General features: G+C 36.2%; 1 protein-coding gene across 4 annotated transcripts in view; it reads right to left on the bottom strand.

Annotated features, from left to right (window-relative positions):
• The window catches only part of VPS13B (vacuolar protein sorting 13 homolog B), a 429,143-nt gene that overhangs the window by 104,648 nt on the left and 298,141 nt on the right, over nucleotides 1-26,354 (bottom strand). For all 4 annotated transcript variants that reach the window (XM_058833661.1, XM_058833660.1, XM_058833663.1 and 1 more), the window contains exons 34-35: nucleotides 11,736-12,438; nucleotides 2,510-2,647 (exon numbers count right to left, since the gene is read on the bottom strand). In XM_058833661.1, the coding sequence (XP_058689644.1) occupies nucleotides 2,510-2,647; nucleotides 11,736-12,438 (841 nt within the window). The remainder of the gene's footprint in view (nucleotides 1-2,509; nucleotides 2,648-11,735; nucleotides 12,439-26,354) is intronic.

The raw sequence follows: 26,354 nt of genomic DNA, 5'->3' as shown, positions 1-26,354 counted from the left end.
ACACTTTCTCCAGGCCCGCTGACGGCCAAGCTACCTCACCCTGCAAGAAGCTGTGGTTAGGGGATTGCTTGTCCCGCAGGGGAGTTAGTAACTCATTTTCCAGTAGCCTGCTGAGGAGCTGTCAGGCTCTTGTAACTCTTTGCATGTGATGTTCTGACGCAATCACCAGCAGAATGAGCCTTCCATTACTCATCCAATGAACCTTCCATCCCCCAAGGAAGGCTTCTTGGTAAAGGTTAGTTTATTTGAAGAGGATTTCATAGTGGTAACAGCTGAGGTTAGAGAAATCTACAAGGGACGGTGGAGCTGTTTTGTTATACTACACTGGCAAACACTTCATTAAAGTTCAGAGAAATTACCATTGAGTCATGTGTAATGATAGTTCCAATTAGCACCAGAAAGATGATGAAAAAAAGAAAAAAATTCTTTGACTAAGAATAGATCCTGGAAGAAAGCGCTGAAGTTTTAAATGCTTTGCAAGAATAAACAGATTGAAGATTAAGATGCATTAATTTATGGTTTTCCAGTTCCCTATTCAGCAAAACACTAGGGAGGGGAGAGATATAACACTAATGCAAGTTACAATTGAACTGCTGAGATTGGGGTAGACACTTACACTATCTGTGAATATATACCTTGCAAGCTGGTGCCAACTTCCATGTTTGCTAGTTTAGCTAGGAATCTGTCCTGCTGACAGGACAGCATCAGAGAAACACCCTCAGGTGTATAATAAATTAAAAATAAAGGCTGTGCCAGGAAACTACAGTGAGAACCTCAAGAAAAGTGGAATACATGAATGAAGTGTCTGGGAATATGGAAATCTGACAAATGTGGGGACAGAGGACATACGAACTGGAGGCAAAAAGATAAAACCATTCTGGCAGCAGTGACCCCTGACAGCAGGTATCTTAACCCCTCTTGTGCTGTCCCTGATTAGAATGAAAAGCCATCATTACTATCAATTAACCATTTTTTTCTTAAATGGCAGCAGAACATGCAGTAGGCCTGAAGATGCAAAGGCCTATTAAGGTACCCGAATATGGATCCATGTAACAAAAGCTCTGCACAGTCCAGTGGTTTTAGAAGTCTTCCCCAAAATGATGTCTTTAGATAGCATGGAAAACGAGAAAAAAGGGGCAATGATGAGGTTGTTCACACAGTTTATTGTTTCCTTGAAACTTCTGCCTGTGCACAAAAATAATTTTTCAAGCTACTTAACCACAGTATTTATAATCAGGGGTCAAATATGCGTGTCTCATTCACCAGTTACTCAGTTTGATGTCTTGGGCTCTGATATTCAGAACTGATCACTGCTTTACCAAAAGACAATATGAGCTGTGTTTCCAACACCAAATTCTATATTTTCAAGTACTTTGGAAAATTAAATTGTGTGTTTAAATTGATAACCTTAATAAAATGAGAAAACATTTAATGTCTCTGTGCCTCAGCTGTCCTCTGTGAAATGGCAAGGGCATCATCCATGTGAGGGTTGTGCAGGTAAATTAGTATTTCTGTAGTGCTCAGATGTTACAGCCGTAAGGCATGCAAAGGTAATTCTGCTGCCCAGGATTAGATACTGTGCTGTAAAACTGTATGCACAGGTAACTGAATGAACAGGAAAATCCAGTACTGAAGAGCATCTCACTGAATGACTGGTAACAGCTCACTCTGCTGTGTGAAGTAAGGATATTCAGGATAAAAAATAAGTCAAATAATTCAAAAAACTATAACAAATATGCGTATGAGAAAATAGTTGTTATAGTTTTTGTAAGTTTCACTATAACCTCAATTATTCTGCATTGTAATGTAGCTATAAATACGTCACAAAATAGAGAATGCAATTTGCAGAAATTTCTGATGCTCTAGGAGTGGAACTTCAAGTCACATTATGTTACATAAATGCTAACAAACCTCTACACTACACACTTACATTAATTAAAGAAACACAATATCACTAATTTTTAAATTTTACAGTGTCAGCACTTCGGGTGATTGGAATTTCCCATGCCAGGTATCCAGATTTCAAAGAACCTAAGAGAAGATGGCTTAGAAAAGTCTTCAGAAACACTATAAAAGTCACATTTTCTAAACACAACTGCAATAACATTTCAGGTTTCTAGACCTAGAGGCAGGTAGGCTTCATTCTGCTGGAAATTTGACAAATTCAGCCCTTCTAAACATACTGTGGGAAGAAAATTAATAATTAGACCTTAAACCAATGACTGGTCCAGGACTGCCCATTCCCCAGTTTTCACTTTCATTCAGGATAATTGCTGGAGGAAAATTTCACATTCATGAACAAGGAATACAATACATTTCTGATTATCTGATATCAAGGAGTCACAGAATAATTAGGGTTGAAAGGGACCTTAATCTCCTTCAAACTCCCCTGCCATGGGAAGAGACACCTTCCACTAGATCAGGTTGCACAGGGCTCCATCCTGTGTCTATGTGTGGATATTTAAAAACAGATTACTTTAGAAAAGAAAGATTAAACTGCAGCACTTACCTGGTCCATTAAGGAAGTCTTTAATTTGCACAGTGATAAGAGGAGGTGGAATCCCACTTTTAGCATCTACCTCTCCTGCTACTGTCTGCAACCAAATCTTGCAATAATCCAGAGCTTCTGGTAATGTCTTCCCAGGATCTACAGATGATAATCATCACAGTCATTAATTATATTCCAGGAATATGTTATATTACAAAATGCTACATACAAAATTGACTGGACAAAATTAAAAAGTTTTAAATGTAATATGGTAAATATTATACCTAATATAACTGGTTTACATAGCATTTGCACCTATAGACAGATGCATGTGTAGAATAATGCATGCACTCATGGGCAAGAGGACAAAGCTCTAGTTACAAAAAATATAGAAAACACACAAAAATACCATGTAAAATATGAGTAAAATACATCAATAAAACAAGACGACTGCAAATAGAACATAATTTCAGCTTTAATTAACGATTATGTAATGACACTTAAGGATTCCTTACAAGAGTTTGTGCTCAAAACCTGCTACTAGATTTTACTGTGATTGCTTGGTAGAGAAAATAATAATGGAAAGGTAAATTACAAAGGCAAAAAACTCAGAATGCTATGAGAGCTCAGGAACAGAGCATGACAACAGTGCAGTTGTATCATTCCCTTTAGTGCTTCATTCAATAGCTAATCAGTAGCTATTCTTGGGTACCACCTTGAATGGTGTTCCCTTGATCAGTCTGTAATACTATAAAAGTACATTAAGATTAAATCCATCCAAGGGCTATTCTTGTCTTCCACGTATCACACATAGCAAAACCAGTTGTGTAAAAAGGCTTTTTAATCTTTAGGGACTCATGACCTCCATTATAAATATTCTCAATTCTTGCATTATGGTCTTAAATTAAAACTAATCACTCACTGTTTATTATTGAGTCTCCCAGGTTGATCATTGAATGTCTGTCTCATCCTCAACTTAATGAGATTTTCTTGAAGCTATTCTCTCCTTTTCAGTCAATCAAAAACTTCTATAATTGCTTTGAGTTTTACTGAATTAATTCCTTTCAGGAACAGGATTTACATACTCACTGTTATAGTGAACATATGGTATTGTGGTATCACAGTCATATGTGGACTGGGTATATAAAGTCAGCTTTGGAATTTGTGTTTCTTGACCTTATCATGTGATTCATATAAAACTTGGCACATATGAACCCTTATGTGATTTCAAAGAGCCTACTGAAACCAATTGATCATGACTTTAGATCTATATGGAAAAGATCAAAAGTTAGCACATTCTTTTGTTTTTATTTGATCAATTTTCAGGCAATGACTTTACAGCAGTATTTGTACTGTATGGCATATACATTACAGCCTTTTCTTCCCTCTATTCCTGCTACACATTTATAAAGTCAGCTCTCAAAAGTTATTTAAGAGCTGTCGCTGCATACAACAGATTTGTATATTTTCCATGAGAATTTCTACATTTTTATGATTCTAAACCCTTTTCTTTTAATTACAATAACCAGAGTGGTGTGGCATATTCCCGTTTCTATAGGGGAATTCTGTTTTAGGGAATATCTTGTGCCCAGCATTTTTCTAGTATACTGAAACTACTACTACTACTACTACTACTACTACTGCTACTGCTGCTACTGCTGCTACTACTGCTACTACTATTACTCATCATCATCATCATCCTTTTTACCACCAAGGTATACATTTTTTCCAAAACACAGATTTGTAGCTGTTTTGAACAAGGGTGTTATCTCTGACTTGGATCTATAAAATAATACCTTATTTTGTGCTGGTAGATCATTGTAAGCAGCTAACATTCTAATGTTTTTCAGAACATATAGTGTAAAGCATTGTAAAAATGACTGAATATTGCTCAGTGAACATCAGTGAATTGATTAAATTCATGTCTAAATTACTGTTCCTCTGTAAGTATTAATATAAACATTTAGGTGTACCAGTATGGCACAAAACACTGCAATATGCCATAATTTTGTCTCATTTCTGGAAGATATCACATACTGTCTATAGCAACCTATATCTTGCACCAGCTTTTCAGAAAATCCACTACATTTAGCTGAATGATTGTTTTGTAAAATACAATTACAGGTAGTCTTATTATCCTAAGATGTGCTTATGTTACTAAATACCTAAGAATTATTTCAAAGTTGTAGCTCTTTCAAGCTGAAAGTATCTCTGATGAAAAGAGCTTACATAGCAAAAAATCCCTGCATGACATATTTCATTAACTACACAAACTGCCCTCAGGCCAGTGGGAACTGCAGCACTTAAGCACAGAACCAAAAAATAAAGCAACCATGGGACTTTCAGGAGGTTGTTTTGCTCTGTCATGTCTTCATCACATGGGGCATTGCAGGACTGGGATATGTAAATAATAAAGTCTCCAAAATTTACGTATTAGGAACACAGCATGAAGAAACCTCAATGCAAAAAATTAGTGCAAGTCCAACAAAATATATTACTTTTAACCCAGCACTGGTCTTACTGAGTTCAAGTGTTCTTTAAGTTCAAGTGAAATGGAGGTAATTTTGGAAGCAGGAGTATTGCATTGATAATTTTGCATCAGAGGTGATAATATCAAAGCACATGCAAAGAGCCAGCCTGAGTACTTCCAAGGCTGTGGCATACAGTTAATTTGGAACCTGGGTAACAGTCTTGGCTGTCCAGCCAAAAATGCCAGGTTTTTTTATGTAATAATAAAAAAGCTAAAATCCAGAGGTTTTGAAATTGACTATGCTTGTGTACATCAAAAACTTCAGGGGAGCTGCAAATAGAATGTATGAGGGTAAGACAAATACATATCTCAAGGGTCAAACAACCAAAAGATGTGTCCCTATTAAAATATCTTCTAAGGTAGAAAACAGCACATGCATTTTCATAGGATAAAGAATCAGGAAAGGAATAAAGTAATTATCAGTCAACCAATCCTTATGTCAAAAGCACAGGAAACAGAGGAGCAATTGAATGAAAAAAGAGAATTTTAGAATGAAAAGTGAGGAATTCATGATGAAAAGAGCTATTAGAAAAAGGACTCTTGTCTCTCAAGGAAATGATGGAGGCATTCAGAATGTTTAAAAATACACTTGACAGAACACTATAAAATATACAATTGGGAACAATTATGCATCAGCAGGGAACTGGTTCTGAATAATGTATTATAATAGGTCATTTCCATTTCCATTTTCTATGATTCTCCCAAAAATCAACACTTAAATTCGCAGTTATTTGTGTAAAGAAAATGCTGGAGAAAACCCAGGGGATGCATATATAAGTAAAAGGAGAGGCTAGAATTACTCCACAGCAAGCCAAGAGAGAGAAAAGAAAGGATTGAGAAGCAAGGAACAGTGAAGATGGCCAGAAATTTTATCCTCTACACCATGTGAAAAATTTGTCCGTGGTAGCAAAAGAAAAATGGTGAGACAACTATCATAGATTGAAAATACTTTAAATAACAAGTCTGTAATTTAAAATCTGTCAGCCTCAGAAGGGGAAGCCTTCAACAGATCCACATTTACCTTCTTCCCTCCCCTCTAAAATAAAAATTTAAATTAAAAAAAGAAAATCTGGCTATTTTTTAATTCACCTGAACATCCAAAGCCACTTTTAGCCTTGCTGAGATCCAGACCTCAGCTCCAAGCTTCACTTTATGAAATATCTTCCTAAACTTGGTTTGAATTTGCAAGCTTTTGATTTCACATCTATCCCCTTGGTCTTCTGTTAACAGCAGACAGCATATCCCACACTTCTGAGAAGAACAGGGAGTAAGGGGGAAAGAAATGAGGAAGGCAGGAGCAATTTCGTATCTTGAAGATTTGAATTCTCCAAAATGTGTCTTTGTTCCTCTTCGCAGCTGACAGCGAGGCCAGCTAAGGGGGCATAGCCTGTGGGAGGCTTTAAGGGGGGAGCTCAGGGACGCAGAGCCCCATCAGCCCCAGGCAGGGGACAGGGCTACCGAGCGCGTGTGCGGGACGGCAGCTTGGCCTGCTCCGCTGGAACGCTACCCAGCCCAAACCCGCACTGCAATCTGCTTTTATTTCAATGGATGAATCATATTTTGGTCTGCAGTCAATTTTAAAAGCCAGTATGATGCTGCAATCATCTCCGCATTTGAAACTCTGAAGTGGAATGTTTGGTCTTGTGTTCTTTAAAGTCCAGTGGAAACCGTTTTGAAAACAAGTCGAAAAACATTTCTGCTAGCGTACTCACAAGTGCTGTGTCAGGAAGCTCAAAAACGGGCACTAAAGTAACCTGAGGAATGCACATTCCCAGGCCAATTTGGCTTTATGGGTGGGGGCTGCACTGCTCCCCCCTCATCCATGACTGCAGATGTATTGGACAATAAATATACCCAGAGGGGAACAGGTGACACTCCAGCAGAACTCCCTCAATGCTATGTGAGGAAACAGTTTTAAATCCTCTCTCTGCCATGGAGGAAGCACAGGCTGACAGAGAGGCTAGTTAGTGAATCAGGCTTCCCGCCAGAGCCAGCCTGTGTTGCTTTTCATGCAAAAACCTGGAAAAGGCTTTCCATTAGATCAGAGGTTACATGTGGCCTTAGCTACTGCATCTGCTCTTCATGGACCCCCTGCCATCAAAGGCGTGGGTGTCAAATAAAATAAAATAAAATAAAAATCAAGAATAATTCTGGACGGCCTCACAATGACTGTTTCTTTGCAAATGAGTTGTTGGCGGAAGTTGAAGAAATTCCATGCATAACAGATATTTACTGAGAAATTTCTCTCCCTTGAAACAACCAAGCACCACAACCTCCTCTTTGAAAGTAAACAAACAAACAAATAGAAAAAAGATTTTTCAAGAATGCCCAGAGCACAGTGGTCAGGAAATGAGGCAATTTTGTATCTGGATTACATTACCTGAAACAAAGCAAATAAAGATTTAAAAAAAATATTTATAAAAGCAGCTTATGAGATTACATTAGAAACAATTGCACCCACTTTTATTTAAGTAAAAATGGCCAAAACTCTGTTAGTAAAAACTAACAGTTAGCAGATGCCTTTTTGTTAAATATAGGATGAGCATTTAATACAAAAGGGTCATTTTACAGTATCTTTCAGTCTATTTTTACAGAACCTCACAAGTAAACACAAGGACCAACTAGTCTTTTTAGTGCCACTTATTAAGGAGTTAAAATTTATTCCATTAATTTATTTACTTTGATTTCAAATTCCTGTATCTTGCACTAGCAATAATTACAATCAACCTGCACAACTACAAAATACAAATGAAGAAGTTTAGAACAAGCATAATAAAACTGAGCTTACATTTCAACAACCTAGTAAGTCTCCTGCTCCTACAAACTGACTTGCCAGTGGACTTGGTTGTAGAGGAGACCGAGGAAGCACAACCATTGGGTCTTTAGCTGCCAGGCAGGCAAATGCTCTCACATACAGAGACTGGTCTGATGGAAATGTGCTGCTACTGACTGCTAATTAATAAACTAAGAACTTTTAAATAGCCTATTTCCTCCTATATAATTCTCAAGTTCTTATTTCTTTCATGTTTCAGAAATTAAGCTAAAAATGAACAACACAGCTAGTGTCAGAGGAGCCAAGTTCTTTGGATTAAATTTGGTGTTTCAGCCACTGTACAATACTGTCTCACAAAGGGAGTGATAGTTTAATGTGCAAGATTGTGAATTTTATGCTCTATTCAAAACTAATAGCAAAGCCCTTGTCCCAAATAAAATACATATGGCTTCATAACTGTAAAAATCTTCATTTCTACACAATGTTCAAAGCAGTAAACCATCATGAAGCAGTAACCCTTAATTCTGTCACCAGCCCGGGACTGACTATTATTCTCTTTAAAATTCATGTTGGTACAATTTAAAGGATAATTTCCATGTTTTATACAAAGGTTCATAAAATAGACTGTCATCAAATTACCTATTAGAAGCATTTCTAAAGTCTAGAAAATCTTTGCCTACACCTAAACAACATATTTTTTAGAAGTACACTACTGGGAGGTGAGGGATGAAAAGCACAACTAGATCCAGACTACCACCAGGTTTTCTTTACTCTAAAGATTTTTGAGAAATTTGTATCAACCAAAAAATAAGACCTTCCTAATTTTTCAACACAATTCTGTGTTTGCTTCTGCTTTGCAGAAATTTGAGGGTTGTTTCAGAACTGTAGTTTGTTTTTCTTTTATAAAAGCTGTAAGAAATAGCACAGTATTTCACAAGACCCAAATCTAAGACTGTTGAATGAACAGTATTCAAGTCTTCAAAATTTCACACCAATGTACATGCTGTAGAATGCACAGAATACATAGAATGATTTTAAATGGGGGAGATTTATTAGCATGTTTTGAATGTAATGTAAATATTTCATATATAGCTTAACTACAAAATTTAACCATATTAGTTTAAGAAATGAGGAAACACCCCCATAGGATTACCAACAAAACTTTATAGCAATGTAATTTTACTTTTGCACAGACAAGTCTCAATTTTTAGGCTGTGATCAAAATTTGCAATGTTATAGGCCTGAATTTTTTAGCTGCTGCTGTGCTGTTGCTGATCTTCATAACAGTATTTTCATTAGGTCTATGATTTGGTTGTTAGTTGTTTTTTTTTTTCCCAAGGGGATACTCCCTCAGTTCTTATAATCCAGTAAAAATATATCTTTTTAAATTTAGATTATGTTCTCTTCCCTATTCTGTGTCAGATTATAGAGTTAGTTGCATGTATATGTATACACAGAAGAGCAGTCCTCTAGAGAGGCTACCTGGAAATATGGTTTAGCAACATTCACTGGAATTTAAACATCATTTATGTCTTTTTCCCACTGTCCATCCCTTGATACACAGAGAAATATAGGAATATAGTGCATGTGTATGCACTCTCAGAAGGAAACTAACTTAAAAGAAAGTCTTTTAAATAAACTTTGTATTGTTCTTCATATTGATGATACATCTCTTTCAGACAAAACTGTCAGCAAATAGTCACAATATCAAGAAAAGCTGGTGTTGGTTGATTGATGAAATCAACCACAGCAGCGCAAAAAAGTGCCACAAAGAGCTTCTTGTTCTGTATTATATGATATGCAATATATAGAGTGTGTGTAATAGGTATACACATACACACACACACATATATGAAACACATCTGGTTCATGGCTATTTTCCATCTAATACATGTTAGAAATGAAAAAATAGAAATTTCCAAACTAACATGTTACTATAGTGGTATGACAACATTAATCCCAAATGATGCAATTAGCAGCACAGCAGGTGTTCCTGAACAAGAGGCAATAAAAACTTTATACTAGCTCTTTTGCTGAGTGAATTAGTGTGTAACTTGAAGTGTGTCCTAAATTTATTAACACATTTTGGATGGTATTTTTAGGTACTAGCACTTTGGCACCCACCTCTCAAACTCTTTTGAAAAGAGCGCCACTGCTCTGGCAGCAAGCACAGGATTCTGTGTGATACACGAGGAAGGTCCTGATCTACTGCCCACAAAGGCTGCAGGATGAGACCAGGACTTCTGCCTCCATATAATGTCTGAGTCCTACCTGGAGGTAGTACTCTTTTACATTTACCCAACAAGGAGACATAAAGAAAAGGGTAAGAGCCGTGTCTGGCTAATCTTTGGTCTTCCACTTGAGCAACCTATGGTGATTGAGGAGCTCTCAGGCTGTATGTTCCTACCACGTTATTTAGACTTCTCGCTATGCCTCTGTGCCCTCTGATGCACTTCCAATTTGTAAGAAGACTTTATTACAGCTCGTGTTTTGTAGATTTGCTGTCATAAACATGAAGATGGTGAAATACTTCAGGAATCATTTGTAGAAGCAGAATGGACAGAACTTTGCCTAGTTCATTGGCGGTGGCAGCTTGTACTAAGGACATGCTCGAATGCCTCAGACATGAGAAATGAAGAAGTCCTGTTGCATCTTTCCAAAGCAATAACCTACTGAAGATGTGATCTCAGACCTACTCCAAGCTTTCTTCAAGCTTTGCTTTGTGAATTCTCTGGAGTAAATCAAATTCATGACACAGATGTGTTGTGTTCAAGGCAGAACAGAACAAGAACAGCAAAGGAAGATGAAAACAGAAGAAGGATTAAAAAAATGTAGCAGAGAACAAATCTCCCTGTTTTAAGTATCTTCTCTTCCACTGCCTAATCTTTCTCACTGTTTAATCCCTCTTAAAAGTTCCACTACTATTCAGATTTCTAAGAACAGTTTTAATTGCATTTTTAGTCTTTTTCATAAGCACATTATTTTAGTGCTACTTTTCAAAAGATACAATCTCATTCAGCAAAGATTTGGTGAAGTTGCACAGAAAAGTATACTACTTTTCACAACTGCTGTGCAGGAAATACTGGCAAGGGAAAACTAGCAATACCTACAGCTCTCATTCAGAAAACAATCTGATGTCCCATATCATTCTGGCTGTATGTTCACCTGGAGCCCTGCATAATCATTTACACTTTTTGTGGTAACACTCCATAATGATTAATCTCATGAAATCATTATACCCTGTACTGACTGCTAGACAAATGAATTGCAATCATTTGGTTTCTGTCTTCAGCAGTACTGATAAGGCAGAAAAAGAATATTTCAGAATATTTTCTACTGAACACTATTTTGACATCTCTCATTATAAACTTTGCATATGGAATTTAAAAAGCATTTTTAAGAGATAGAATTTGCTGCAAAACCCTATTGCTCAACTGAATAAAAACTAAAAATACATGACATCACTTGATGCTGTTTGAAAGATCACATTATTTTTTTACAGCTTATGTCCAAAACACCAGGTGCTTCTACAGTGTTTATCTTTACATTTTACTGGTAGGCTAGTATATGAAAATATTGTGACATTCAGTCATAAAAGATGCTCTTTATGAAATTAACTTGGCTTACAACTTTTACTTCCTTAGAAAACTTTGAGAAGTTACAGTAATGCACCAATCCCTGTCACAATTTGGTAATGAGAAAGCAATACTAAGAAACAGGAAGAACTGGTTGCTAAAAGGGTAGATCTTAATTAATTTCAAACATTTTACACACTTAACTTGATTCAGCTGTGAGGTATAATCCTAAAAATATGTATATTTAGTGACTGATATTTAAAGATGTCCTGAAGTTCTCTCAGGAGAACTTTCCACCACCCTCTGTAACTCTGAGCTGTGCAATCATTTTCACAGTTATAACCAGGACTGGATGTTAAATGCTCTTACCTGTACACTTGTAGTCTGAGGCAACTCCTTTAAGGCCAGCATCGAACACTGATATTTCTACTTTTTGCTTTCTGTGATGGCAGCTGAGCAGCACAGAGGGCTGTGAAACAACCAGGTAGAGAAATGGCTGTAGCTCGATGTCCCCAGTTCCCCTGCGCCCAGGCTGCCGTACAATAGTTATGCCCAGGGCTTGTCGAGCAGATGATCTTGTGGAAGCGTGCAGACTTTCCAAGGACAAAAGACCTGTTTTTCTCCCAGCAGACAGGGGAGGGTTGCTGTTCAAAAGATCGTCTGCTGTGACAGAAGAGATGCATGGCTGACTGGGCTTCTTGATATCATGGCTGCTGTCTGAGACTGTTTCTGGAAGGTTCAAGGAGCTTTTACTTATCTTCTCGCCATCTTTCTGATCTTGCACTGATTTTGCCTTAGGTGAGGCAGTGCATGAGTATGTCATCAATGAGATTCGACTTGATGTAACAAAAATGTCAAAGGGGATGAAGTTGAGATTCTTCACGATGGAAGACTGGCGGGAAGGACGGGCAATGCGGTGCTGGCTGGTGCCACTGTGCTGCTCGATCTGAATGATTCTGATCTTAACACTGTCGCTGCCAATTCCACTGTCCTGTGCCCCGCTATAACGCGAAGAAGTCTCAACTGTTCCTCCATCAGCCACATCCATCTTCTTCTGTTCTTGCTTGGAAACCTGCAAAGGAAAATGTTATATTAACTTCTGATATCCATATCCCAACTATTTCCATTTCAGTCACAGCAAAAAATCACTACATAAACATGATGTCAAAAAAGAGAATTATAAAAAAAAAAAATCTGCCAAGTTAACTTTAACACAGTAATAATTCATAAAAACACAGCAGGTGTCTGTTCCAATGAAATGATGACTCACAATAGCTGAAGAGCCAAAAAAAGATGTGAAAGAGGGAAAAAAAAAGCAAGCAGTAAGGATTTTTAGGCTTAGAAATTAAAAAATTAAACCCTTCATTTAAAAAAACTCTAAAGAATTTATAATAAATTTATGCATTAATATAAACCCATATATCTGTGAAATAATATATTGCAAATTAAAGCCTAATTAGGATTGTTTTCCAATTTTGAGCACTGATGCTCAAAAAGTCACCTTTGTCACTAAAATTTTTTACTGTGATTAGATGAAATAGAACATAATATTAATCCACTATGCAACCATAAAAAGACTAAATGGAAATTATAAAATGAAATGTATAAAAAATATATTATAGAAAAAAAGATTTTTTAAGAGTTATGGAAGGCAGCTGCCTTATATAAAAAAAACAATGTTAAACACTGATGTTAAAGGAGACATCAGAACTAAATAAAAACTGATGGGTATGAAAGGTGATGGGTGTGAGTTCTTTGCTTACCGAGGCCACATAGGGTATTGGCTGTGACATTCACAGGGTTTCACATGAGAAATCATTGCATATAGAAATATTTCAAAAAGAAAATATACACCACTGACAAACAAAGAGTGCAAGAACGAAATAAAAAGTTGCAAGGCTGTGTCCAGAAACCTTATAGTCTCAGCTCAAGAGACAGAGATATCCCAAGACAAAGAACTACTTCAGGAAAAAACACTTTTAACACTGCTCATGAAACAAGTAGAAATCCTATCAAAAGTTTGAGGACAAGGTAGGGAGCATATACTAAGATATGTGGCAAAAAAATCGATCTACAAAAATTCAATAATAATTGATGTATGACTAATTCCTCAGATTCATATGAAGGTTAGAGTCATACATTCTCCCTGCACAGCTTCCACAGCATAACTAACACCTCCATCTGTGCTGCTGCAGTGGAGTTTCTGCTCTGCTCAGTACAGGAGCTAACATAAGAAATGCTCAACTCGGTTGGATTCATAACCCATCTATCCCAGTACACTGTTTTTGATAGCACCAGGAGGAAACTGTTAACAAATACCAGAAACTCTGTCCGCTTCCTGCAATCTCCTCCTCCCCAGGCATCCACAGCTGCTGCATGTAGAATGCCACGGGTACATGTTTGTGTGGTCATTTTGGAAACCATTTCTGGGCTTCTTGTCCATGAATTCATCATTCCTTTCTGAACACATTGACAGTGTCTGTTCTCAACCTTCAGTGGCAACAAGATCCAATTTTTTAAAAAAAAATATCACTTGAAACCATCTCCTCCTAGTGACATTGCTTTCTCCAGTCTTTTGTAGCATACAAATTGTTCAGGTCCACATTCAGCTTTATTAGTGTTGTTAAGACTTTGTAAAATATGATCACAGCCCCCCTCAGCCTTCTCCACTTCAGACATGGAAATCCTGGCCTTTTTAGTCTCTCCTCACAAAGAAGGCACTCCAGCACTTTCAATCTTTTTAGCCTCCTTTGTCTACTTCTGTAACTCCACTATGGCCTTCTTGAGTACTCTACAAAGCACCCAAGAAGTGGAACCCTACAGTTCTCTATAAAAGTGAAATGCTGCCTTCTGTCTTGTTGTCCATCCCCATCCAGATGTCCAGTATTTTACAGGAGTTTTTTTGGCTGACACTGCACATTGACTCAATGATTTAATTTCTTCATTGCAGGACCTATTTCAATAATTTCTTCTTATCTTCTCCATCCAAAGGAATCCTCAAAAAGTGAAATATGAACTTCTACCTTAACTTCCTCTTCAAAAGAGAATAATGAATTAAAAATAAATTATTTACCAGCAACTTAACTATCGGAATGTAGGGCAGTGAATGACTCAATTTCTCCAGACTTCTATGGTCTGTATGCAGCAATATATTAGATTTTACATGTACTGCAGAAATTGGGTTATGAGGGAGGTAAAGAAAAGCAGGCTTTTTAAACCTTCCTTTATATTGTGCTTTATGGAACAAAGGGAGCAATCCCTCTCCTTTTCTTTAAAGGAATGAATATACTAGAAAAAGTATTACAGAGGAAATCCTAAAACAGAACCATTAACTAGCTGAGATTTTCTTTGAAAAGGTTTTTTGCCAGCTCTGGTTACAATCTTTTCAGATTCACTCATGTACATATTTTTTAAATAACCAATAAAATTCTTTGCGGCTGTTTTCTATGGCAGACTCATATCACTGACTTGTAAATGTGATATCACTTTTTATGCTGCCTCTGTAAAAATAACTAGAGACCATTTTAATGAATCACTACTTTGTGAGCCAAGAAATCCTCATTCCTCCTGATATCCTAGCAAAGTTAGGCTATTTACACCTCAGCCTCTCTGCCTGGTAAACTATAAAGCGCTTCACCCACATCCTGTATTGATGGCACTTTCAAAATTGGTGCAGATGGTTTCATTGCTCATGTACTGAGGGCAAACAGAAAGAAAGAATGCAGCTGTGAAAAAATCTTGCCATATAATTTCATGGAAATGCTGCCTGTAATTAAGTTGAGGGCATATGCTGCTACACCCAGCAAGTTTTAATTGCTACACAGACATCAGGTGAGTCTGATGAAAAATGTTTCCAGAAAGCATGATTCAATGGTGAATCCTACATGATATTCTCTTGTTGTCCTCTATGCAGCAGAAATTTCTGCAGCTACCTGACATTTAGGTTATCCATCACTTGGCCAGAGGAAATGAAAATACGGTGTCATCCACTAAGTGAAAAACTTCTAGGGAGAAAAACATCACATGTATATGACAAAATGGAGGAAGAAATCACAGTACTTCTGGTTTCTGAATGGATTCTCTCTTCTCACACCTAAACAGATTTGAGTTCTTTTCCTCTGCCTCCTTTTATCATTAAGTATTTATTAAATGCTCTGGTCTATGCAGAGCACCTCTAGGAAGGTAAGAAAGGAGCTCTGCCTCCATCACCAGTCAGACTATAGATTCTCTGTGCAGACTGCTGCAAGGGTGCTAATTGGTCCCAACTGCTGAGTTTCCTGTTATGAGGACATTCAACTACAGAAACTTTACTGAGACCCCAAATCAATTCATGCAGGTCACTGAACAGCACTCAGAAGGCAATTTCTGCTCAGTATTAAGCAGTATGGAATATGAACCAGTGCCCAAGAGGTGAAAGATACCATATCCTATTACAGTTTTCCATGCCACCCGGCTCCACAATGAAACTTTGACTTATATATGGCCTTACCACATATATTATAAAGGTTGGAACACATGAATAATGATTTGCAAGACAGCTGTACACAACACAACTGGGTACAAAATAAAAGTGCAGAAGTATCACTGGTACTTCTTGCATCAATTTCAGCTCAGTAGAGCATCAAGCCTTCCAACAATGTTTCAAAGTTAACTTGAAGTTATGCCTAGTAATAAATTTGGGAAGCATTTAGGTATTCCTCTAATGGGATAAGAATATGAGAGGGAATGAGTCTCAGTACAACAGCTCTAAAAAGATTCTTTGCTGTATTATGGAATAAATGGGCCAATTCTTTAAGGATGTCAAGAACAGCAATATCATCTTGCTGTTAGCAAATGTAATGGTAACATTTATCATTGGGCTGTATAATATCAATTCTCTTACTCTTTACATAACCCATTTAAAATGAACAATAAAAGTTTTCTTTAATTAGCTACTGGTGTGCATTAACATGATCATGATTAAACCATAAAAACCAACCGTACATTGCTCTGGTCCCCTATCCCACGTGTTTTAAATTATTTTAGTTGAAAATGTACTTTGAGTCCCTTTTAAAAGTTCGACCTTCTGCTTTCAGAGAATTAAATGCATATTACTATAGTGGAGAAGATAATGTTTCAGACCTCCAGGCATATATTAAACACACTGGCAGCACATTAGACAAAATGCTTTACTTATTAGATACTTCCTATTCTAAACAGTGTCATCAAAGGCTAAAAACAAAATCCATATAAAAGCTGCACAATGCTTCCACACAGAACCTGTGCCAAAATCCCTGTACTTTCCAGCTAATGAGGAAAGGATGTGTACTCTTAACATATGAATGTAAGATTTTCCAAGCATTCACTTTAGGAAACAGGACTATTGATTCCACATGGCTTATGTTAAATGAAACTGTATTGGTAAAATAACCTTTAAGATATTTGGCATGATAACTATAATTAAACAGTATTCAAAGGAATAAAACAAAAGGGAATTTGGTTCCACAATAGCTAATTAAAATAAAATGAAAAAACACAGCATGTCATCTATCAAGATAAATTGTTATTGTTCAAGAACTATTTAAATACTGTTAAAATATACTTTTAGATAAAATCTGAAAGGACTGGAAAAATATTTGTGGTTTAAAAATGGATAGTTTGGTGAAGAAAAAAGTATAGGACGCTGAAATTTTAAGCTGAGATAATACCTTTAAAGCTTTGAGCATAACCAGATGGTACTTAAATCAGAGGTATTCTACAGTTTCATTGTCAGAATAAGTTGCAATATGGAAAGGTTTTCAATAGCTAGAAAAAACACATCATATGATGATAGTTTACTTCTTAGATCACTTCAGTGCATTTTCTTCTCCTTTCACAGTTATATACCCTATCAATACTACACACCATAGAAAAGGTGTTGAAAGCTACACTGGTAGCTGAGGAACTGTGGTTAACTTTTCCTTTTCATGTGTTGAGATAGGTAACTTGATTAGCTTAACCTCTAGAGTTCACTAGGGCATATGGCACATATATCTATCAAGAGAAAGGGCATGGAAATGGCATGTCCTGTAGAACACACACAGATAAGTACATCATAAAATCAAGGATCAATAAACAGATTTGCTTTTCAACATTGGCAAGTAATCTAAGGTCACTGCAATTTTAACCAGGTGAGTCTTATTTATTTTCCATTTCTGATCACAGTACTTAGATGGTCATGATATCTTCAAAGTTTTCACTCCATAAAGAGCAGGAATAAAATCATCAAGGTAAACACACTGCCTAACACTTTAGACCAGTAATTAACACATTTTCCAAATCAAAGAGAAGTGTTTTACAACAATTGTCAGAACTGCCACATTATATTTCTTGATAACTCAAGAAATTTCAACAATAACATGTAAGCATGTGCAAATTTCACTACAAACATTTTTATGTTCATTTTCTGGTATTCACAGAATAATTCCTTAATTAATAGAATAACTGTAAGCAATATACTCTTTGGAAGTGCAGCCGTTCTAGAAGAAAAGCATCTACATCTGCATATTTTTTCCAGCTTCTCATATTAATTATGGTCATTCACTATGGAAGTAAAATTTCCATTTTAAGTTCATTTCTTAACTCTGATCAAAACCCTTCAGCCAATCATGAGCTCATGCTTCACATTACATAAGTTATGGAAAGACTCACAAGTGTGAAACCACAAAATCAAAGTGCCAATCGCATCTGCTCCATCACTGTTGTATGTGACCTAGTTTTATTCCTTTTGCTAAAAAGTATTAATATTTACATGGAAATAAAAATCTTGCCTACTGGACAAAGTAATTTACAGAAAAGGAATATGCTCCATTTTTGTTTTCTGTTGTGCTTGAACTGGAATGACCAAGATAACACTGGATAATTTCTTCCTTTCTACTAAGTACTTCAGAAAATGCATTGCGAAGTTTCCAACAGCTTAGAAATTTAGTTAATGTATCATTGTTATCTAATGGATCTTTGTTTGCCACATTGCTCTACTGAACACGCCAACTAAAACAATTTTGTTATGTTTTGCATATGAGTTATATGATGGAATTTAATTCTGACCATTATCAAAATTATTTTGCAAATTGACATACTAATTTCACATGTAAAATATATTAAAGACACGCATACAAACATATTTGACTACTGAATTTTGTCCTCCAGTCTAATAAAATTCCAAATTAAAACTTCAGTCTATTAAGTCTAGACAGATTGCTTCTACTTGTATCAATCCAACTGCAGAAAGAGTCCTTTATAACATGAACCAAAAGCTGTCCTCCAAAAGGAAACTATTAAATCAAGCCAAAATGAGGCAACTAAAATAGCAGAGATGTCTGAAGTAGTTTATTTCATGAAAGTCAAATGGGTTTTTTTCCTCTAAGGAGTTTTCTTTTCAAGCAGAATTTGTTGCAAAACAAATGATGCCAATTTGAAGTGTAATTGTGTATAGGAGCTTCTGGACCTACAGAATTACTTCAGATGGGAATTGTAGTTTTCAGAGTACTGCAGGAATTACACGCAAGTTGTGATGGCAGGGAGCAATATAAACTCAGCTTCTTTGTACAATGTTTTCCCAGCTCTTCAAGAGTAAAGTAAGAGGCTACATTCTGTTAAACACTGATGCAAATATTCATAAATCAAAGCTGTGTTAAATGTTCCAATTGTAACATGGATATCCAAGTGCTAAATCCTTTCTAAAGCCAACAAAATTATTTTTTTTCATTTTAATACAAACAATACGTTTATTTTGCTACCCTATGAAGGCCAGTAAGAAACTTGTGTTCAATTTTTTTTTCCCTTTCCAAATAAAGGCCTTCCATTTAAAAAGAACAGGCTGAAATTTGGCAGAGTTCTTTTTTCCACAGCATTTTTTCATTAATATTATTACTAAAAGCATTAGCTTTTTTGGTGTTATTCTTCAAATTTAAATCCAAATTTTAAGTTCATTTCTTTGCTTTTATACAAAAAATATTGGCTTAAAACAGACATTTATTTCAGACATGGTGAGGGTTTGCTCAATTTTGCATACTTTTTTCTGATTTTTACCTTTATTTTTGGTTTCTTTTTGGTTTTGTTTTGTTTGTTTTTGTTTTTGTTTAGAAGGGCAACATTGTTTTGGGTTTTTTTCCTGTTTAAAGCCAAGAAACAGCATTTTCCAATGAGAATCTTCTTGCATATTTAATTTGGACATTTTCAAAAGCAACAGTTGAAACTTCATCTTGATTTTACACACGCACGTATGGCACGTACAGGACAACCACGGGATCAGGCCCAGCCAGCAGAGGTTCAGTAAAGGCAGATCCTGCCTGACCAAGCTGATGTCCTTTTATGACCAGCTGACCTGCCTGGTGATGACTGTGGATGTAGTCTAACTGGACTTCTGCAAGAAGACACTGAGGTGCTGGAGTGCATCCAGAGAAGGGCAACAGAGCTGGTGAAGGGTCAAGAGAGTAAATCCTACAGGGAGTGACTAAAGGAGGTGGGTTTGTTTAGTCTGGAGAAGAGGGGCTCAGGGGATACCTTATAGCTCTCTATGAATACCTAAAGGGATTGTAGCAAGATTGGGGTAGGCCTCTTCTCCCAACCAAACACTGAAGGTGCAAGAAAACACAGTCTCATGCTGTGCCAGAGGCAGTTAGTTTTGGACATCAGGAAGAATTTCTCCACTGAAACTGTGCTTAAGTATTGGAATGGGCTGCCTAGGGAAATGGTGAAGTCACCATCCCTGAAAGTGTTCAAGAAATTACTGGATGTGGCACTTAGTGCTACGGTTTAGTTGCCATGGTGGTGCTTGGTAAAAGGTTGGACTCAATAACCTTGATCTTGGATGTCTTTTCCCACCTTATTCATTCTACTATGCTATGACATTCTCTAACATTTCAGTATCAAGATTTCAGTATCAGACTAATTTTACCAGTCTCAGTTTTTGGTCACATGTCCATGCAGTTTAAATAATTTAATTATATTAAAATGGAAATATAATAAATATCATTCACTGTTGTGACTTCTGAACATGAGAAATTTAACAAAATTATTTACTCCTGCTGGAGTAAACTTGAATATTCTCCCACTGACTAATATTCAGCATTCTGTAAAATAAATTAAAAGATGCAGAAGGAAAATGCCAAATACCTGGCAATAATTCAAAGCGGAATTCAACAAAGCCTCAAAAGACAAATTTAGGCATAATTTTCTAAGAGAGGATGAATGAATGCATGAACAATAACAAGTCCTTATTGTAATGTGATAAAGTAGCTTGGCACTTGACTTTCATAATACAGACTCTATCTTCAGCCTCTTAAATGAGTAATTGTGCAGTTAAATGAACTATTCCCAGAATCAAACAATGCAATCTTTTTCTTAATACATATTAGATACTTTATCCATTTTGAGCATTTTAAAGGCAATTAAAATAACTAAATCCACAGCAGATTAGAAGATTTCACATACAGATGCTGCCTAACTAAACAAACTTCATTCTACATTATTTCCAGTAATATAAGTCAGACTGAGTCAGACAACATGCCACAAACAGAAAAAAATCCAGTGCAGGAATCTCCAATGAGAAATATTCAACTGCTGGCACACTACTGCTTACTGAAACATGTGCTGGGATCTTGAGTGCCTCAGGTTTTAAAGCTGCTAGATGTCTGGAAAATCATCTATCTGTACCTTACTGCCTTTTTTTTTTCTTTTTCTAAGTTACTACATCTCACCTGTATCAACTTGTACCTAAACTGATCTTTGACTAAACCATGTTTTAATTTGTTGAGAATTTTAAAGACTACCTGAGGAAGTAAAGCACATGAAATGGCACATGTACTAAAATGTACAAAATTAGGAATTCCAGAATATGTTTTTTGGTAACAAGGCCATGACAAAATCCCATTTTTAGCAAGTTGTTTGTCTCAGCCTTGGTGTACAATTCCATGCCAGACTGAATTTGTGTCTCCTCATTTGTGCCTTATATGACAGTAAACCAGCCACCTCAGGGTCTTGAAGCATCCAAACAAAATAATCCCAGGAAGAAAAAACAAGCCAACCAACCAAAAAACCTGAGAAAAAATGTAGTTGTTTTTTTGGCCTGTTCTGTTTCCTTCACTGCTTCATTGTACAATACAAAGCAGTGAAGGAAAAGGACAGACCATGGCAGCTCCTCTTGGATTAACTTAAGCCTCAAAATTGCATCCTAAATCGTGCCCGCTGAATTTGTTTAAAACAGTTAAAAGAAAGAAAAGAATCATGGCATTGGAGCAGGAATGAAAGGTCCAGAAGAGGCTCTCTGCAAGCCACCTTGGGGTGGGTAACACACGGAGCTGCATCTTCAGGTTCCTCTGACTGATCAGGCCTGGCAGCCCCCTCAGTCTCTCGTGCTGAGCGACTGCTCCAAAGTACCCAGCACTCAAATCATGCTGAGATTTGACTTTATACCTCACTGGAAAAACAATGGAGAACTATTGTGAAACACATCCTGCAAGAGTCTGACATCTTCAAAGTTTTTGTCTGCAGTGCTATGATTCCATTGGAGCCATTCAAATTGTGGGATGGTAACAACACTGAATTCCATTAGTGGGTCCAGATACAAACAGTTTACAAAGTTTACTTCTTAAAGAAAAACCTGACCTTTACATGCTTCTGTATGGCATTACTACGATGTACCATAATAAAGATGCAAAAAGACAGCACATATTACTGAATATTGTTTACATATATTGTTTTTCCATAAAAATGTTTTTCCAGTTTTGGGCCATGAAGTTCCTTTTGGCTCACTAATTTTTGTTTTTTATTTTGTTGTTGAGTTTTATTAAAATATTTTCCTAAGCATTATTCTAAGTATAATTTTTTAACTGGCCATAAATTCATTTGCTCTGATGGGCTTGCTTACAGACATACCTGGGAAATTACTCAGTGAACCACTCAATCAAGACCAGTCTACTCAGAAATTACACTGTACAACTATGATTTAATAGAAATACAATGGGTAAAACTTCCAAATATTCAATATGTTATGAACATTTATCTTGTGTGGAGAAGGCATTATTACCTTTATAATGAACGTTTTCAAGAGAATGTAGAACAGTTATGTACCCATCTCCCACTGAAAAAATAATAGTTTGGCAATAATGTATTTGTAATCTCTGAATCTCTCCTCTTCTGTTCCTGTTTTGAAAGGCAAAGAATCAGCCAGAAAGGATGATCTGTAGAGACAAGACAGTCTATCCTAGCAGAAAAACGAAAAAGACATACAAACTACTGAAAGAGAGCACATGAACTAATGCAAACACACAAACCTAATTATCCCCATAGCTCTGTGAAGAAAAAAATGCCCAACTTTCTAAAACAATGTTTTAAATCACAGGTCCTCAGACAAATATCAGTTTTATGAAACTTCTAGACAGGATCCCTACTCAGTAAACCTAACAGATTTTCAGTTTTAGGGATTCTCTAATTCAAACAGCTCTCCAATACTCTGAAATAACTGTTATTGCTAATTTCTGAGAATACTTTACTTTACTATGTCATTATCCCTCCAGTGTTTTGATGAAGAAAGTTAAAATTAGTGGAAACCTTTACTTAGGATGAGTCAAGAATGAAGCTTCCAGTCTTGATTCATACAATGAGTCACAGGTAATCTGGGGGGAAGGTACAGTGAAATGAAGAGCTGGAAATATGTGTGCCTAGGAGCACGCACTGAGGGAAAAGAGTGCTAATATGCAAGATTAGTAAGGAAACCCATTAAGCAGAGCAGAAACACCAAAGCTGCATACTATGTATAAACAACTGAGAACTTTAAAATGTCTTCTCTCTAAAAAGGTACTGGCAGTTAATTATCTGTGGAGATGAGTTCAGAGAAATTAGAAATAGCTGCAAATCTGAATTTGATTCAGTACATGTTATTAGCATCATATGCATGACTCATACCAATCTTTTATCAAAATAATAATCTATGATTTCACCATTCGATATAGCAACCAGTAACTCAATCAGAGGGAAAGTAGCTGCAAAAATGGAAGTATTGTTCTGCTTTTTCATCTCCACATCATACTCATGAGAAATACTCCAAAATGTAACTCAGTGTGATAACTACCTCTTTTATCTAGATGGGAATACCAACAGTACCTGGTTGTATCATACTTATCAAAGCCACAGACCCTAGGCATGTACTTTGCAGCCCTGCCACAAAACCATGACACTGCACTAAAAATTAATTCATTGTAATTTTACTAGACTGGCTTTTGTGATAGGTGGTGGAACACATTGAACATATTAGAAAGAAATTAAATACAGCTAGGCTCTTTACTATCCTTCCTCTCTGAACAGTGTGTTTCCATGAAGAAATACTACTACTTTCTCTGCCCCACTCAACCAAAATTCAGTGCAATATTCAAATGTTCAAGACAAGTGGAAAACTACTATTACTGACACAAGTGAACTTCCCTGCAAGCAAGACACAGAACAAAATGAATTGTTTGGATTCAGAGGATCTCAGAAGCCACACAATCCCAGAAGTTAATGCTGATGACCAGGGGAAAGATGTTAACATTAAGAAACTGTTGTCCACCAATGGAATCCTCAAGTGAAGTGTAAAGTTCAAATGATACTTTTCCATTCAAAATATCTAGTTTGAATTCAGGTATCTCAAAATTCTCATAGCATGACTATGGATGTAACTTGTGCAGAATTGCAAGGGGATGAATGAAACAGCAAAGCAATTAAAAATGTTAAAACATACCACTTGCTTAGGTTCGAAGTGCAAAACTAAACTGTGCATTTGTAAAAATTCCAGGCTAACACAGAACTCAGATCTTCTGTCATGAGAGGTTTTTGCTGTGTGAAGCCTCTGTGCATGCGTGTGCATATAAATACACACATGTCCTTTTGAGTAATCCTCACGTGTTTTGCCTTCATGTCTGCAAAACGGACTCTTCCTCATAAGGCTTCCTACTTTAGTATAAATTTACTTCATCCCTAAATATTTTTTTTAATTGAAAACTAAGATTTCTGCTTTGAAGATTCTAAGGAAAACCACATTCATTTTCCCAACATAAGAACAGCATCTAGATTTCCATGGAATGAGAATGTTTGCTCATATGAAGTATCTAGAGGTATTGCACAGTCCTTCAAAAAGATACCTCCCCACTGGTTTTGGCAACAAAATCAAATGATGAGACAAAGCTTCCTAAGAACGGAAACAGGGTATGGCAATGACTCAACATACTGGCAAGGACTTTATTTTGATAGTGTCCTTGAACTAACCAAAATATCTGTTATTTTCAGGAAAACATCCAAGGAGTGGCTATGTGGGAACCCAAGTACTGGTAAAGCTACCAGGAAAATGATGCAAGTATTATTCAGCTATTCCAGCTAATGGTTTTTATTGGCATTCTCAAAAAGTTACGCTTTTGGCACTCTCGCTGACACTATTGAGCCACAAGATTATGTTTAAAACATATGAACAGCTCAATGGTAAATATTATCAGAAGACTTTAATGTCATATGTATTTGAAAAGATGTAGCCATTCTACAAATTATAACAATTCGATAAAGCAATTAAATCTAGTAAGCCTGTTTACTATCTAAGTGGATTAGATTAATCTGTGAAACAATCTTTACTAAGAAAATGAAGTTATGCATGGTGCAAATTTTCACCATCAAGTCTACACACATGTATGTCTTAAATTTGCTAACTTTTCTTACATGTCTTCATGTTACTATATATTTGAAAAAAAACCACAAATTAATTTGTACAGCTTCATTTGGTATGTCAAGGTTTCAGGCCTTTAACATTAGCAGAAATAGAAAATGTATGCCACACTTAAACATTCACTATCCTACAAAGCTGCTGCTACAGGACATAGATCTATAGATTTAGATGAAGCTGATTCAGAAGCCATTCTTTCACTAAGGTATAATGAATAAAAACTTCTGATTATAGATTGGCTTTTTTTTTTTTTTTTTTGTTTTAAAATTATAGTTATAAAAATCTATAAAATTGCTAAACTATAAAATATAGCTAATTTTCCTCAGCATACAACTGCTTGTAAATGGTACAAGGGTACTGTTGCAGCTCCAACTCAAGCAAGTTGATGTCACAGGAAAAACAAACCACTTAACTCTGTCAATGACACAACCTGGACCCCCTGGACAACTTTGATCCATTTGATGTTATATATATAAAAGGCTATGCTCTTTCATGTTTCAACTCACTACTAAGTAAAAGAAAATTTATTCATGGAGATATTTTTGTCACTTTTCAAACAGTACGAAAAAGTCATGAATTTCTGACAGAACAGACAGATGAATTTGTGAAAAAATAACCGTATTTGTTTCCTGACAAAATCTCAGGTATGAATAATCGAACGTATTATTCTACTAGACAGTCTCAGATGATACAACAGTACCCAAATATGAAAACAGATTATAGATGGCCGGAAAAATTGAAAAATTAGGATGGCATCCAATATAATCACCAGCAGTACACTCAGAAAATTATGCCTCCTTGCTTAATATACTAAAGTGGAATTCTGACTTATAGAAAATCAGTATGAAACTAAGCAGCATCTTTATCCCTAGGTGATCAGCCAGTCCATCACAAGCCACACAAGTGACTGAACAGTGAATACTGCCTACTACTGAATAATGGCTTTCCCTCAGTGGAAATACATGTTTTGGTTTGTCACCATATGTTTCCTGTTTTTTTACAAAACACATGCAAAAACTAATTAATATTGAGACTTCTATTCTGCTTTCTAATTTGGCTGAGAACATGAAATATTACATATTGTTTGAGGAAGACTGACATACAGGGTGGCTATATTAGCTTTATTTACTTCTAAAAATAGGTTAAAATGCATGAAAAAAAATGTTTCTTGTGAGAGAATGCCAGGGAAAATAAGTGAGGATTCTTCTCATAAAGGAAACAGGGAATTTCAAATCTAAATTCCTCACAGCCCACTGACTATACCTTCAATTAATTCTTTACTG

Source organism: Poecile atricapillus, chromosome 2, assembly GCF_030490865.1.
Source record: "Poecile atricapillus isolate bPoeAtr1 chromosome 2, bPoeAtr1.hap1, whole genome shotgun sequence".
NCBI classification, from domain to species: domain Eukaryota; kingdom Metazoa; phylum Chordata; class Aves; order Passeriformes; family Paridae; genus Poecile; species Poecile atricapillus.
Note: the sequence above shows the minus strand (reverse complement) of the source record. Positions and strands in the feature narration are given on the sequence as shown.